This window comes from Eufriesea mexicana, unplaced genomic scaffold, assembly GCF_001483705.2.
Source record: "Eufriesea mexicana isolate 0111107269 unplaced genomic scaffold, ASM148370v2 scaffold5767, whole genome shotgun sequence".
NCBI lineage: Eukaryota > Metazoa > Arthropoda > Insecta > Hymenoptera > Apidae > Eufriesea > Eufriesea mexicana.
In genome coordinates, this window is record NW_016913695.1 from 780353 (window position 1) to 798594 (window position 18242).

At 30.9% G+C, this 18242-nt stretch overlaps 1 protein-coding gene across 3 annotated transcripts; it reads right to left on the minus strand.

Moving 5' to 3' along the window:
• Window positions 1-72: 72 nt before the first annotated feature.
• LOC108552248 (fatty-acid amide hydrolase 2-like) lies at window positions 73-14340 on the minus strand. Of its 3 annotated transcripts, none has more exons than XM_017906682.1 (12): window positions 9518-10188; window positions 8832-8990; window positions 6851-7030; window positions 6502-6721; window positions 4298-4515; window positions 3651-3762; window positions 3410-3567; window positions 2638-2775; window positions 2447-2542; window positions 2202-2369; window positions 1129-1311; window positions 73-776 (listed from the first exon to the last, which is right to left on the minus strand). In XM_017906682.1, exons 2-12 carry the CDS (start codon window positions 8889-8891, stop codon window positions 669-671), a joined length of 1641 nt encoding a protein of 546 aa, XP_017762171.1. In that variant the 5' UTR covers window positions 8892-8990; window positions 9518-10188; the 3' UTR covers window positions 73-668. The 3 variants fall into 3 exon arrangements, with proteins under 3 accessions (XP_017762171.1, XP_017762170.1, XP_017762172.1); XM_017906681.1 differs by having other exon boundaries at window positions 9514-10188; XM_017906683.1 differs by lacking the exons at window positions 8832-8990; window positions 9518-10188 and adding an exon at window positions 13891-14340.
• Between the last annotated feature and the right edge of the window lie 3902 nt (window positions 14341-18242).

Consider the following 18242-nt stretch of genomic DNA (forward strand, 5'->3'; position numbering starts at 1 on the left):
TTAGTAAGTATTTGAAATATTAAGTACATCATACATTAAGTGAAAAAATTCTTTATTAAGAACTTTTCGATTACAGATAACGTGGAACGATTATTTTACAATTGTCAATATACAACATTGACAATAATGGTAGTCGAATCGGATCACTATAACGCACAGTATGTACAATTAATACTAAATCATTTTCTTTTCCTAACTATTACCCATCTTTGAAGTTTATACTAAACTAAAAATAAACGTTTCTATATTTAAGAATTTGGTTTTATCTTGTGCCAACTTCACATTCGATTTCTCCGTATGTAAGATACATCCCGCTGCTAAACTCTAGTAGTACCCTTCACTCTCTCCTATGCTTTAGTAATACTATCTTGACTACGATTACGTGCAACTTTATGAATACTTCAATGAAACGAATTACAGTAGCATGAAACTACAAAATTTCTTTCTTGCCTAGAAAGCCTAATACCTACATCCTAATTTGTTTGGTAAATATTCATAAAACATTGACAGTCACAGAAGTATCGCGTTTGTGTGTCGCGTAATGGCGTGGGAGCACAATTGTGTAGTAATTTGTTGACACTGAACAAAGACGCATGGTTCAAGATACGGATTCATGAATTTCGATACACAGCTATTGTCCAAGATCCCATTATGTAACTTAGAAGATGTTAAACATCTAATTTTGTCATAAGCGGTTGCTGCCAGCCGCCGAAGGCTCTCTCGATTTCCTGGGCCACGGCGATGGTAAGATGATCGTTGCCAGCATTTGCAACAACCTGTACAAAAGACGCAAAGATCGAAATATGTTGCATAGATGAAATTTCTTATAACAATGTGAACACTCAAATTAAGATTCTGAGCATCGACTAACAGTTTTAACTAACAATTCGAAAATAATTATTTAAGCAATAGTATTAGGAACATGGTAAGTGAAGAACACGTTCAGACTACTTCAATTCGGGTGATTAAATTGAGGCTTATTTTGAGAATCTTTGGGTATTAGTTTGAGTATTTTGCGACTTATTTTGGGTATAGTAGTGTATGTTAATCTTACATTTAAATGTCTTTGGTATTATTACGAATGCTTTGAGCATAGTTTGAGTAACACTTTTACCTTGGTATACTTACTTGAACTCCGATAGGTAAACCACTTTTGTTGAGCCCCATTGAACAATGAGTCGCAGGTAATCCCAATACGTTGTATATCATCAGGTGTGTACAGTTAGCAAACTTACTGTATGTTTGATATGAGTAATAGCTTGCTGATGTAAATGTTGGGCAGATTAATATACCGTTGTCACCTAGAAGATCCTGTGACGAAAGCAGAAGTACTTTCCAATTTAGTTTTAACCGTTTGATAAAATAAAAACACAAATATAAATTGAAATCTAAAAACTACTTGTATATGTACGTAAAAATTATCATTCAATTGTTAATTCCATTTTTATTTAAATTCTGTTTGTATGGATGCTTTAGCACTGAAATTAAATTGATACTCATTCAAGCAGCTATGTTGAAAAAGAAGAAATAATATAGTAAAAATACAAGAGACAAAAAGTATCAAGTAACAAGAAGTAGGAATAAAAGATTACCATAAATATCTGTTTGAATATTTGAAATTGAAATGATGCATCTTGCAAAAAGTATGAAGTTAGCATTTCAAAGAATATATCCAGGTTATCTGACAAGATAAAATATTAATGCTGTACGTAATTTACATAAAGAAAATACAGATAATATCTCATAAAAGACAGTATCATTTTATCATTTCTATTTACCACATTGAACTCAAATAAAAAATGGAACAGAAGTGAATTAATAGTGATGAATACATTAAGCAACATATGAATGAATATTTACACGTTTCTTCGAAGACGTATACAAAATAGGTTGAATTATAAAGTCTTGAGCTCGGAAAGAATCACTGTTAATCTGACTAATTATCAAAGAAATAAATTTATCTAAGGTAAAGCAATCAGTTTCCGAAGTAGTTTTTAATATGATAATGAAAATATGATAATGATAAAACCGTTTGCTTTTTAGAAGAAGGGTATATAGTTGCATGAAGATCAATTTAATGAAATTTTAAAGTTTACAACTAGCTTAGAAATACTATTTTTGAATATAAAGCTTAGAAATAAATAAGAATTTGAAGTTTCACTCAAAACAACGAAGCAAATGTTTGAATGTCTAGAACTTACCTCAAATTGTTTCTTTAGAGAGATCTGCTTTTCTTTTACCTTCTTTTTAATTTTCTCTGGAAATTTACTAAAGATCAATTTTAAAATACTATATATAATCGTTGGAAGCATATATGGTGACACGAGGAAAATGCATTTCAATAACTCAAGTAGAATTTTACTCGACCCCTAGGCAATAATTAAACATTAATTATTAAATTCAATTACTTGTAGGACGTGAAATTGCGTTTTTATCGGATGCTCACCGAATGTTTGATGCTACTTTCGATTTCAGGAACGTCCATTTCTAACAAAGAGTGTGTAGCTATATCAAAGGAGAATTTCATGTCGCTCAAATATGCCTAAAATAATATTTAAATATTGACTAATCATTTCTAGAAATGTAAGTCGTTGTCAAGGTATATATTTGAAATGCATATTTGAAAAAATAAGAAACCTTTTGTACTTGAAGGCCATACGTTGTCTCAATGTGCTCCCTTACTCCCTTGATCGCTTGCCTCACATCATTGTCTATGGAATCCAATACCGTACAGTAGTCTTCCATGTAAAAGAATTTCAAATTTTTTATGGACACCTATAAAATGGGAATTCAACTAAAATTTCAACGAATAATATTCCATTCACTATCATCGTATTGATAGATATAGACTTTTATGAGAATATTTTAGTAATGAACCAATCATTCGAATTCACAAAATTTCGAATTTAAATTTAACTATCTGTCTACCTTAGGAAGCAACGCTATTTGTACGCTTGAAGGTAAATTAGTGTACAAAATCTAATTATTCTCAAGACATTCATATTGCAATTAGTTAACACTCATTATGTCATTAAAGTTTTTTACTATATCGGAAATATTATAAATCCACTGATCATCTATCTTCTAATTATATCACAAACAAATGATTAAAAATTTTTACACATTTTAAACTTCAACTAGTATCTTTGAATTGTAAGTGATGCTGTAGTTTATATTCGGATTGTATCGCTTAATTTAAAGTGCCTAATTTCGTTTTGTATTTTATTTTTTAAGTAATAAAATAATATCAGCAAGCGTTTACTTTTTCTCCGATCTTCCTTTAAAGTATCACTAATTTTTCAGCGTGTCAAGCTGTTCTGCTCCCTGAAGTATATAAGGTATTCAATTGTTTGATCAAAAATGAAGACTCAGTGATTTTAAAACTCTACGTGAATGCAACAATTGCAACCTTTTCATCGAAACGGCTGCGAATTTCTTCCGACTGAGATATAATCTTCATCATGAGGGACAGATCCTCAGCATATCTGACTATTGGTCCGATGACAAAGGAATTCGTCCAAATTATATCATTACCATTTGGTTTGTGACCCTCGATTGGCACCAAACCTTAGACATAATTATTTATAAGACGATCATGTCCTATTTCTACCTCAGAATCTTTCGCGAACGGTATCAATGCAAAAACTCACGGGATGTGGGTTTGTGGCCGAAAACCCCACAGAACAGGGCCGGAAATCTCACAGAGCCCGCGACATCCGAAGAGATGCTTATGACCGAAGCAGCGGAGGCTACTAGTGCTGCCTAAAAATTAAAAGAAGAAATTATAATTTTATCTTACTTTTCTTGTAAAGTAAAATTTTGAAAGTAAAAATACAAAAAGACTACAAATACGAAGACTAAGTAAAAGTACAAGAAGAATAAGTTTTACTTTTCAACAAAATAATGCACAATATTTAGATGGAGAAATTAAAATAATCAAGCAATCCTTGAAATATACGTCATCACTTTATCTACAGCAGGATGAGTGAGTACACAATAGGTTATCCTTTTAAGTATTAAAAATCTTTTTTGCTGAAAAAGTTAATTTACATTTTTCTTTGTTTAGAAAATATTTAATCGTTCTCAGAAATCTCAAACATATTATTTCTGTAACTCTAGAACTACTCTAGTAAAAATAGATATGTACGCATAATTATTCTGTTATCTCAACAAACATTAACATTAACGTTGTTAAAATGTATCTGTATATTTCAAGCCAGAATTCCGAAACCAATCATGTAAACCGGTTTGGTATTCCCAGTTTTATTAGATAAGAAATGTTTTGAGGAATACAAACCTCGCCACCTGAAGAACCACCGGCTATTTTCCTGTTGTCATAAGGATTCCAAGTGGAACCAATGATTTGGTTACTTGTCTCCCAGAACAGACATAATTCAGGAATATTGCTTACCAAAAGAATAATAGCGCCTGCGTTGCGTACTGTATTGACAACTACTGCGTCTTTAGTTGCTTTGCATTGAGCACTTTTTTTCAAGCCGCTAGTATAAGACATTCCTATCAAGAAACGAATGTATATTTATATTATTTTAATTTTCTTTTGAATAAATCAGCCACGTGTTTGAATCTGAATCTTCCATCCGTTCTTTCTCATTAAAAAGAAATTTAAATTGGAAATTGGAAACTAAAAACTGATAATCAATCGATAATAAATTATTCAATGCCAATAGATGATGCATGGATAAAATGAAGGAGAAACATATTAGATAGAACATAGAGGCTGTAAATATACTTCTAATGGTTAAATATTTTCACCATAATATCCTTCTCCATGAGATCCTTAATACCCTTTAAAAAGGATGTTTCGGAAAAATTACAGTAAGTTGAAGAATAAATTAGAAGATGAATTGTATAACAGAATAAATAAATAAAATAGAATAAATAAATTATTCTATGTAATGTATCTTGGTAATAGTAAATCTGGATTGACCAAATTCATGGGAGTCGAAACTGGTTGAACTAGATGATAAACAGGTTCTTTTAAACTTCAGAATCAGGCTGATTACCGACCGCTATTTCGATCAAGAAAGAGCAAAGAAAAGTGGAAAGAAGGCGAATAGAAAATAAGTGGAAAAAGGTACGTAGGAAATATGTAGGACACTTATTACGAGCTTTCACCCACACATTCCACTCAACGACTACACGGGTGAACCGGTCTCACATTCCGAAATCGATTTCACATCGACATTGCCTCGAATGGGTTCAAGATCCGCTGTGATCGGTATCGTTGCATGAAAATATCTGCTCGCACAATGATTGAACCTGCTTGAAATCGAAGAAAGGAAAAAGAACAACAAAAATTAACGGACAGGTCGCTGACACGTGTTCCCATAGAAGCAAAATAAAGGCAAGCCATAGATTGATTTATCGGCTTTGTTGATTACTACTCTCTTATAATACAAATTTCAAAACTCTTGTTAATTGGAATATATATTGTGTTAATTATGCTTGCGACGATTATACTTGAATGACTACAAAGTAAGTTTGAAATAATGTATTCAATTTATTGAAATATACTAAATGTCCAGTATAATGATAACACCAATTAAATTAAATTGGAGCGACATTAAAGCGAGAATTTAAACAAGTTTGAAAATCTTGTTTTCCCCAAAATTTGGTTTGTTCCGTGATATTCATTTTATTTTGCGTAACTGTAGTATTAAAGTTAATGAAATGATAGTAATAATATTAAAAAGTCTATTCTTCTATTTTCCTTGTTATTGGATTTATGCCTTTATCCATCAATATCAGTGGATAAAATTTTTTTGAAAATGCGATAGATAAATAGTATTTGTAAAATTTCATTTTGTATTTAACATGTTTAATAGTAAACAGACACTGATGGACATTCGTCTCTTTTTTAATCATAACGAGAAAATGTTCATCAGCAATCATTTTGAATAAGTAAGCATATCAATAGAATTAAATAAAATAAATCTCATACTTTAGTATCAATATGTTAATTGTCCAATAAAAAAGGAAATTTCTATTTTCGTATCTTTATAGAAAAGACTATCGAGTCCTGTTTTACTATAAGAAGTTTACAAGAAGGATAAAAATGGTGCACATAATCAACCATTTTTTGTACGCAATTAATTCCGAACAGCAAATTAAGATGATGTAAATAAATTTCCTAGACTGCTTGAAGTTTATAACAGCATAAAGAATTCCATAGCATGACGATTGCGCGCAGTTACATTTAGATCACATATGGTTCTTTCAAAAACATTACAGAACTATAAATATGACGTAACGTGAAAAGCAGGTCAAATATTTTTCTAAAACGGGTTTCATATACTACGATACATAGTGCAGATCTCAATAAAGTAAAAAAACTATTAAAATGGTTGGTTTCTAAATAACGATTCTTCATGCTTAAAATTATTTAATTATTATAAAATTAAGACAGATGCATAGTGGAGGCAAATTAAGAATCTACTTTGGTTACTCAAGAAAAGAATTGGATAAAAAAACGAAACTAACCTTTAACCGCAATACTTCCCTTCACAGTGATGGGAACACCTAGAAGAGGCAATTCGCGAGCCAGTTCCTTTTCGGTTTTTGTGGTACATGCTAAATATTCGTCGACTTCGCACGCCTCTTGAATAGCAAGATCGAATCGCGAATCGACGATGGCGTTTATTATAGGATTCACATCTATGCATCTGTCCACATATGCCCTTACCACTTCTTCGCTGCTTATCTGTAAAAATATCATCTATCGGTAAAATAGGAATGGAACTATTTTTCGAGGAAACTGCAATTATCATCCTGTTTGGTAAGCAAGTTTCCGTATGTGACTTATATTTCGTTTTATCCGTTGTCACTGTACCTCTCTTCTGCGAATCTTTCGCGCGATTTCACTAGCTGATGATAATAGCAAATAACTTTTGATCGCTGATAGCTTCTTTCGTTTCTTGAAGAACTGTAATTTTGCAAATGGCGTTACTATGCAGGAAATCAAAACCAGCAGGAACTTCAATATCCTATGAAGGATCAAAATTATTGTTTCCTATGGAGAACATAAAAGGATATATTAAATTCTTGATCGAATAAATCTCTATTAAAAATTGACACTCGAATAAAAGTTTTATAAGATACAATTTCAACTTTTGTTGTCAATGTTGGGGTAAGAAGTGAGGTAAGATTTGTTCGAAATCTATATAAATGTAAATAAAGAAATACCAAGTAAATAAGGATGTATAATTCAAAATTATAATTACGATTGCATTTGGAATAAATAAGGTTCAATGGAAAGATTAACTAAGGAGCATCATTAAAAGTTTCGGCGGTAAATTTTATTGAGGAAGGTGACGAATGATTTACGCGGTCAATCAAACATTAATACGATAATAAAAATATTGACCATGAATATGGAATTAGATTGGTATATATTCATGAAAATATTCGTTGCTTCGAATATTTAAAATCATAATTTGGATATTTAGTCCACAATTTCAAGAAGTAAGTTTGACAATGGTTAAAATGTCTGTTATAATTGTATGACATAACCATACAAATATTATAATTGATTGCAGGACCAATTTTTCTAGCACGAGAAAAGTCAACATTATTATGTTTGATTAATAATTAATGATTATTATCGCTAACAGTTTAAGGTTATGGCTATTGATACTGTCAGAAGAAAAGAATGTCATAAATCACGAATGCTCATTAAATGATCATTCCTTCTCATTAGCTTTCATTAGCGAATATGAAATAAGTGTCCAATACAGTCAAGGTCTGAATTTGAAAGAACTTTGAGAAGTTGCAAAAAATATCTATTACAAATGCATTGATTCCGAGATACGGAATACGATTAAACTTTAGAGAAAATGAACTGATTATTTTTTACTCGATTCTTTCCTAAAATATTTTTAATTCGAAATATGATATCGAATTCGTGAAAAACATATTTCAATTACATAGTTTTAGGTATTAATCACGTTTTATAATGACATATTTTCGATATTAAATGCACAATTGAATATTTTTCCTGCAGTAGTTATCGTCTTAAACTTCAACTTTCATTAATTTAAAATAATACATAATTATTAATAACTTTTCAAAATTTTTAAAATATATATAAATATTAATAAATAATAAATAAATTTTATGAAATATATATAAATAAACATTTATTTCATAAATATTTTTTAATTAATTGTAGGTGTATATAATCGTTAATTTTATTAAAAGTTTACTGAAAACTTGACAATCATAGAAAGAAGATATGCATAATTGAACGTAAGTAAAAAAGTAGAAAAGAGAATAGTTTAGAATGAGGAAAGAACTATCGATAAATATCTACTACAATAGTACTACTAATTAAAGAATGATATTCTAATATTGATTAATCATTTACAGGATAGCAGTGATTTAAGCAATATTTCATAGTGTAATTCAACTTCACGATCTGCAAAATTGTGAGAATTATCATTATACTTTTCATTTGATCACTTTTGTTATATATAATTTTGCAAACATTGCTTGCCATATGGCATTGCACGTGAAAGGGAACCTTTGACTGATCATTTCTCCTCAATTACTTCCCATGTTTGCTTGGCCGCAATTCCGACGCATTCGAAATATCTATTTGTACCATACTTACCCATGGGCATGTGAGTCATGGACATTCGATAGTAGCTATTGCTACACGTTCTTAAACTATAGCACGGTAAATGGTAACTTAAATGTTTAAATAGAAATAAATTACACTTTCTACTCTTTCTTTCTAAATTTCTTATAATTTTTTGTTCTTATTTCTTTGAAAAAATTTTTTTGTAAGAATTTATTAGTTCGCCAATACTCACCGTACGATTAATCAGAAGTTTAGTATATAGCAATGGCAGCATGGACAATAGGAGCTCCATGTTTCCTTATTTTCTTTCGATGGATAATTATGTTACGAGTCACTGATAATTATTTCACGGTTTACGGTCAGAAAGACGAGTTAGGCCAATAATGAACATCTCGTTGGACCAGAACATATGTAATTGTTAGTTTGTACTATTGTTTACATTGTAAATTTTATTATTATTGGATGAAACATCTATGTTAATAGCGTTTCTTGTTTTCATTCGGTTATCTTATCATTTGAAACAAAACTAAAGTTTCCTTTTTATCTTCCCTTCTTAAAAAGTCATTTATATTATCTTTGTATTTGACATTTCTTCATTTGAATTTCGAACAATTTTAATAAACTATAAAAAAAAAAATTATAATAATAAAAATCATAGATCAATCATTTTGAATTTTTAATTGATCGAAATACAAATTTTTTAACGTTTTCTAAAATCGTTTTTCATTTAACGATTTTATGTTCCCCATTTTCCGTCCGTTCAATGATTCATCATTTCCAAATATTTAATTTCAATTTTTCAAACATTTGAATTTCCCAACCTTTTGTTATCTTTTATCTCAACGTGAAAACAAAAAACCTCAATACATATGTATAAAATCATTTTAAAATAACTCAAAAATGTAAATAAATACCTACGTTCTTATTTGTTGAATATTCCTATGAAAAAATTTGTTATTTATATTTAAATGAACCCCATTCTTTTGAGTTCACGGAACAAACTGACATCTACCGAGTAATTCAAAAACTATTGAACTGAAAATTAATCAGTACCACTGCTAACCAGCCAATAATCATTATGTACCAACTCGATTTTTCGGTAGTCAAGTTTTTTCTCAGTCGTGCGAGATTTGAATAAGCGCGACGGACTAAGCTGGCTCAATACGAGTGTAGCATACTTAAGTAAAACATTATTGTGGTGGGGCGTTTCGTAAAACCACCGATCACCTTCTGGTACAACTGAAAAAGCGAACCAGATTGAAAACGTAATCGTTACCGTCTAACACACTAATAACCACCACTGACGTATTAGGGCGCCCCACAAGGTGTCGCACATTACGAAAGTTTAATTTACCGAAACAAAACGAGCTACAAATGGGCAACGTGAATGTGTATCTTAGAAATATACTATGGTAATTAGTCTGGTGAAAACTTGTGAACGATCAACTCTTGCTATTCTATTAAAAAAGTAAAACTACCGAATTTGAGATATCGATAATTGGGGAAATATTGTTTTAGACGTTGGTAGCAAGCATTTAGCTAAATTCAAGGATAGTGTATATTTGTAGAATGAGCATTTAAAATGAATGCCATGTATACTGTATATGTAAGTATTTTTTTCCCATTTATTAGATAACCTTATGATCAACCTATCCTTACCAAAAGAACGTTTCGTCTTTCTTCGTAATCAGTTCTTTCATATAGCTTCTGTGCTGCTGTATATATTCAATGTCGTGTTCTTCAAACATGTTCATAGAGACAAAATTTGACAAAGGACAAATGGTAATATGATAATAATAGAATGGCTTCGAACATTTCAAATAAGACAAGATAGATTTCGAATAACATTATGTATTGTCTATTTTTCAACGATTACATGATCTAACGTTCTTTATTGGAAAACATTTCCGCTGACCTATCCCGAATTTTTGTTTTAAATTTTATTTAGTTAATGTATTTGATATCGACTCAAATGTTGATTGAATATAGATTGCAGGAAACTTTCGATGCATTAAACGGTATGCAATGTTTTATCAATTTTAATAAACATCAAATGGAAATCTTTATCGTTGAAATAATAATTAACAATGCTGTGGTAATTCTGTTTGCCATTCGTAGTGCGTACTGGCTTGGACAGTGGACGGACAAGAGTTTTGGATTTTGATCCCACTTCGTTTACCATAGGACCCTGTTACGTCGGTCTTGCGGTTGAAGACTATTTTGGTTAGTTATTCCAGTAATTAAATTGACTTTTGTGGCTTTCACTAATATAAAGTATACATTATATATTTACGATATCATTTTAGTTAAAAAACTTAAAACTTAAAACTTATCAATGTGTTCTTGAGGAAAAAAGTTCTTTATACTACGCAATATTATTCTTCGTGCTAGATGTCTCTTATGATATTGACCTTTTTTCATATTTTCAGTTATTTGCACGTTATATTCCTTTATTAAAATTTATTTAACTCTTTTCTTATAATTCGTACATTTTTTTTTCCTAAAATATTCTTTTCGATTTTCTTTACAGATTTTCAATATCTTTAATCACAGCTAAAAAGTACTCTGAATCTCGGATTTTGTTGATTTCTATCCCATTCGTATTCTTTATATCTCTTCCTTCACGAAACTTGGTTGACCTCGCCTGCCCAATCCAAATTTTCTGTACTGTACGATTAAATACTCAAGAGTAAATTATTTTCTTGAATGTTTCCACTCGAATATTCTATTATTGTCGCAAAAAAAGTTCGACCGAATTTTTCTTCAATAAACTTCAGTTTGTTCTTCTCGAATTGTTCCTGTACGATCTTGAAAATCTCTATTCGTGGAACTTCTTTAAATTATTTGCCCATTTAATTAGTATCTTCTTCTGCTTCCACGAATTTCTTTTTTATATGAATATTTTTTCCTTTGAGATCATAAAAGGATACAAAAATTCATCCATCTTTTTCTACAGTACTATAGATTATAAATAATTGCATAATCCTGTCGACTAAGGTCTCTTATTCACTTTTCAGCAAATATTAAATAATTTGCAGAAAAAGAAAGAAAATTAAATTTCTTCCTTCCGTTAAATTAAGTTTTCTCTTTTATCTTAAACAAATTTCTCACGCGTGGGTTATCATTTTCAGTCAAAAACTGAAACATTCACCGATGCGTTTTAGGCATGTATAATGATATTTACAGTATATGTTATCAGTTGCATATGCAATTTTCCAAGCGATTAGCTAATTGTGAGTTAATCGCATACATCATTAGAATGCCACTTGTATAACTAATATATAATTTGTAAAGAGGAGTTGCGTCGAAGACTTTGAAGTGTCATGAATAATTACGTTTATTATAATTCAAATTGCAGAGTAAAAAAGTTTTTGTAATGGTCTTTTTGTCCTAACTAGGAATAAATAATAAAAATATTCTTCAGATTTATAAACAGAGGAGTAAATTAATTTTGTGTATCTTAGAAAATTATAAATGTAACAATAAGGAAATTTTAATTCTATTCTTGTCTCATTTTCAGATCACGAGTGACAGACGAGATTATGGAATTGACAATTAAATCGAAATCGCTTGACCTACGCAAGTGAACGTTGACGTGGTGTGAATAACACTTGAGGTCACTGGTTTATACTATTATCATTATAGTATAAACGTCAGAAGTGTCATTAACATTGTTGTAGATTGTTCGAAGATCAAGAATAATAAAATACGATATTGCTGGTGATCAGTCATTTGATGGTGATTAACAGGCTCAGATTATTTGAATAATAATTTCATGATTCCTGTGATTCTTCTTTTTCGTATCAGGTACGTTTATAAAAGTATATTTTATTCACCGACTGTTTCAGCAATTTAAGAGAAAAATAAACAGAGTAAAGAATTTTAAACACTACTTATTTCGATATTACAGAGCCTTCCTTTACGCCTGCCTTAGCAAAAAAAGGAAATTGAGTAAAAAAGTATTTGTATCGTTATATTTTTGTGATCCACAACGGAAGAAAAGAGGACAAATAACACTACCAGTAAGGAGATAACAGCTCGGAGGAACTGTGTTCTTTGTCAATTATTGTATAAAAACGTAGCAATAAGATGAGTATTCTTCGTGGACTTCTGTTGAAATTGGTTTCGTCTTTTTCAAATCTTGATGTACACACGATTGCGAATACTGTTTGCTTACAAGCAAATTTTCGTCTTGCAATGTTTTGAATCGCAACCACGTGTTTGCCAGGAGAGTGTTCCGTGTATAATCAGACATCGTTCGCCATTTTGATGGCGTAAAACAGTGATTGGATCTCAAGATTGCGTGGTGAATGCGTTTTCGATTTACTTCAAAATTGATTCACCGAGGATTCTATGAAGGTGACATTAGCGAATCATTTGATGACTCTCAATTCATAGTTCATTTGCATTTACATTGAAATTTTACTTCGCAGGTTTTACCACAGATGACATGACAACAAAATTCAAAAGTTTAAAGGTAGCTATATAACATTTTTCATCATGATTCCCTCACTACGTTACGATCTCTTTTTAACTTTTCAATTGTAGGATGACATCCAAAGTATTAAGCAAAGTGCAATGATATCTGATTTTGTAATCGAAGGAAAAAATCGTAGTAATCTGTTCAAGGTCGTATATTTAATCTAATTAAATTTAATTGCAACGCATTATTGCACATTCTATTCTTTCCTTCTTTTCCTTCTTTCTTGTTATGAAGCAACAAAAACTACATTTTACACAGGTTCGATTGCAGTAATGCTTTTCCAATTTCATAATCTTGAAGGTAATTTCAGGTTTCTTAATTACACGAGACTGTCGCAATTTATTTGCTCCATCCTTTACTTTTTTAGTCTACTGATGTTAAAAATTTCTTCGATAATATTAATCTGATTTTAGGCTTTTTAATTCAACCTATTACTAGAAACTTTATTATAATTATAATTTCAATTACAAAAATCTACATTTTCTTATTTCTTGTCATTTAATTAATTAGACGACTTTATATGTTAAAAATTCAATTCCATTGATTTGTCTCCCCTTCTAATCTCGACTTAAAATCTTCTTCGATTATTATAATTTTTATCTGGTCATATCTTCAACAAAAAGGTTCATATCTTCCATTTCCTCTTCTGCAGTACTAATGATAGGACTGTATAGGATCAAAATTAAATTTTACTGATTTCTTCTTTTTCTACAATTATGTCTTAAAACCTTTCAATGATTTTCAACAACTTCTTGAATCGCTACATATTTCACCACCTTTACAATACTAATTACATGATCCTACATACCATAATCGACATCAAATTTAACTCCACTGATCTATATCTTCTTTTCTCGAATCGCAATCCAATCTTCTTCTTCGATATCTCAATCACACCAATCCAATTATAATTGTTAAAATTGAACCACACGCTATTCTACACCATGGTTTCAAATTTCCCATAGGTCCACGCATTGGAATCAAACGCCGTGGAATCAAAATTCTCTACCTAGACGTAACTTTCTCGACTACCGAATTTGTGGTGCGGATCAACGAGTCTCTCCTAACACTTTCTCAAGAGTTATTTTCTGCCCACCTCCTTCTCCTCTTTTCCCCTCCTTCGCTGTCATTCCTCACTCTATCACTTCTTGACGCGAAATCGTGCGCAAGCAGGAAAAATAAAGAAAAGAAAGGAAGACGAAAGAGAGATGAATCTCGTCTATGAATATTTTGCATTGCGAAGAAAATTAACCAGAGGACTTCGTTTCATCTCGTTTTCACTCATTATTTTCACTGATTCGTTGATACGATACTCGATTATTATCAGTTGTTTTGTCATTTACAGCTTGCCTAAGTGCTACTACGATAGAGATAACAAAGCGTTCAGCATAAACTTCGATGAACTGAATGCACGAAGCACAGAGAATTTAATGGAGACCGAATACGATCAACAGTGGCTACGAGACTAGTTCCAAGCTGTCTAAAGACTGGAGTACAAAAGGAAATCCGTTTAAGTACCGATGCCACGAGTAGACCGGGCCTTCTGGAAATTGCTTACTTCTTTCCGTCCTTCTTCATCGCGAGGAGGTACTTGTGGTGCCGGTGTTGATGGTTGCTCGTGGAGCCACTCGGGGAAACGAGATGGTTTTCAGCGAGAGTGAGGAGCAGGGTTTACAGAAAACTAGTGAAAAAGGCGTTAGTCGAGGATGATCTTTTGTAGATTACTGTTTTAGAGTCGCAAGTTATAGCTTTTGTATTGGGTATTGTCGTTGGAATCGAGGAGCCAGTTTTTAGTTGATTTCATAGACGACATAGACTTTAAACTAAGTTTTCTCTTACATCTTCAACTTATTAGATAGAACAAAATTGTTCTTGCGATAATCACTATCACTCAAAACAACCAATTAGTTTGCGTGACACACTCTTAACATTTGATTATCCCATGCTTTTATATCCGTTCCGATTTGATTCTTCGAATGATGGTCTACCTGAGATTTCGTTGAAATAGTAATACAGCTGCGTCCCTTGGTCAGATCTCATAAAGTGATCTCCTATGCCATGAAAAAGAGCTACCGGTGCATTAAGTAGTAGAGATGTATGAGTATCCGAGATTACGAGCTCGGGTCCAGTTCGGCAAAAGTCGGGAAGGCTCGAACAAGACCCTGCAACATATGAATGCTCGGTAACCCAACAGTTTCAGGTAATATGATGTTACAGAAACATCGATATTTTTTGATAATCTGGTATATCGCAAATAATTGCCAAATACTATAAATAGACTATTAAGACGAGTCAGTAAAAATTAATTCGTGAGATATTCATGAAACAAAAGAAAAGACTGTCAGTTCTATTGTGTCTTACCTACGCGTCAATCACATGGATTCGTTTTCCTTTACTGACTCATGTCATTAGATCCAGTATAGATCTCGCTAGGGATTCTTGAATTGTCCCTAGAAGTATCAGTAGTTCGGTAACTTATCTTTCATCTGGTGTAAGACGTGGCAATGTCGGTAGCGTCTGATTGAGCGAAGACTAGTCGATCGAACATGATGAAATATGGAGTTACATATGGAGTTAGTCGATATCCCGAGTAATCGCGAATTCATTTCGAAATTGTAACTTAACTTTTACTTGTTCTCTATTTTCGAGAATGGTTACAATAATTAGTGTCTTTTGAAATGAAGAATGTTAGAGATGCGAAATTAAAGTATTAGAATTTAGAATACCGAATTCTTTTTGTAACACAGAATTTTAAGCAAAGTGTCTCTATAATTGTCTTTACTTCTTTTCTATTGCCTCAAGTTTGACAAGTCTGTCTTTGGAACAGAAAGCTACAAAGAATTTTTTATCAATCTTGGATATTATAGAAGTTCCTTCTGGGCATCGAGTGTTTCACATGGATCGCAGATTTGAAATTTTCAATCGGTATACAAGGTCTATTGATCCAGAATAAAAAAGGTAATCCTCGCTCTAATGTATCAGATTGCTTCTAAAGCCATTACGATTTATTTATAAAACTTTCTTATAAAGAATCATTGCAAGAAACTTGTTGATTCATAATTTGTCTTCCTTTATGTAAACTTATGGGCCAAACGAATTTGAAAACTGATGTTTCTATTGGCAACTGTTGGCGAAACATACATATGTAATGAAAGCGGTCGTTTTTAGGGGTGCAGGCCAGGATCTCGTTCCATAGATACCTGCAAATAGATACACCTAATTGATATCTTTTTATGAGACGTTTTCTCTGGAAAGCGATAAGAAGTTAGAAATTACGAATTCATTTTATGATACCTACAATTAATTTTGAAATTTAAAAAGTATTTTTTAAAACTTGTAGAGTAAAGAGTATGTATATATTTTATATTTCTCATATATGAATTAAGGTTAATTACATAATATATCATAATATATATATTAGAATTTTTGTTACAATAATTAATGTAATCTATTAAAAAAGATTAGACTTTCGTATCGAGTAATATTTAATATTGCTTCAATATTTTTCAAATAATCGCATAATCTTCTATTTTTATACCCGTTTCTGTCTCTTGAAAAACATTTTATTTTTATATTTGTTATCAGTTATCAACGATTTTAAAATTAATTTTTTACCTGTTTAGACAATTTTTGTAACGTAAAAATCGATATGTAAATCCTCGAAATGTCTCGCCAATATTCATTTTTGTTTTACTGAAGGCCTCACTTAATTCCACTATTAATTACAATATTATATTATCAGTCTTAATGAGAAACGGATATGCATACAAAATCGAGAATTCATAACAATACGTTGCTTCATAAAATATTCGATGACCTTTATTTTGCATATTCTATAGACTATTATTATCGGAACATTTACCGCTATAGCTTAATTTGCTGTAAAACATGCAAAACACTTTTATGCAAAATAATTTTATAAAAATGAATAGTAAGCTGTGTTAATTTCAATTAATTTTACAAAAATTTTTGTTATTTTCTTAATATTAATGATGAAAACATTACAAATATGTAATGTCATCGTCATTTCTTGATTTCTGTTTTAATATCTTTTTTAGCAAACTTCATAAACAACTCTACATGTAAAGAATAAATGAAAATTAGAAATCAACAAACAGCTGTGGTGCATTTTCGATATTACCCAGTGTTTCAAACTTGCAAAACTTAACAAGAAATAAAAGAAACACTAAACACTGTACTTATTTGCGAATTGAATTGAATTTTGCAAGCAGCATTAATGAGAGATCAGAGTAATAATTAAGTCGGTGAAGTTGACTGACAAACGAGAACTATAATCATACCGTGAAATTCCTCATTTTCTTCTCTTTATCTTTTTTCAACTTTTACTTTCTTTAGTCTATAATTTTCTTGGCTATCTGAAATAGAAAATTGTCAGATTATTATATTCGGTTTGTTAAATTATGTATTCCTCCTATTTCTCAATTTTTGCAAAATTTACGACATTGATCGAACTTTGAAAATGTATAATTTACCTATTTTATGGTTTATATGTTGATTTTTCATAATAATAGTTAACTGGCTTTGTATTAAAGACAGAAGCATATTTATTTCACCAACATCTCAATATCATATAACATATCAATATTTCCAATATTTTGTTGCAAACTGTTCTTTTAAAATTATGCAGCATTTTTAAAGTGAAATTCCTTAATAATTGCCATCTTCTGTTGATTGAATTATGGTTTAATGACCTTTTGAAAACGAGTCAATAATTTATCTACAATTGATTCATAGAACTGTAATAAAAGTTTATATAAGGGATTCAAAAAATATTACTGTTTAAACTAATTTATCAGACATCCGATTAGAATTTCCAATGCATCTGTACTTATATTTGAACAATGAAACATTTACTTTACGCTGAGATTATTGAAATATTCAAATTTTTAACTGGCAAATCTTATGGTTAAAAATGAGTTGAACACAGATCGAATATTTCAATTGAAACACTGAATTCACAATAATCAAACAAATCTTTAGCAACAGATATTAATTGAATAACCTTGAGCAATAGCTTCAAGAGCGAATTATCGTGTATTAGCGGTCATCTTCTAATTACTTGTGTTCCTCGAGTTGTTCAAGTAATTAACGCTCTACACGTCATTCTTTCGTTTTCACCCTTTGAAATTTACGCTTGGG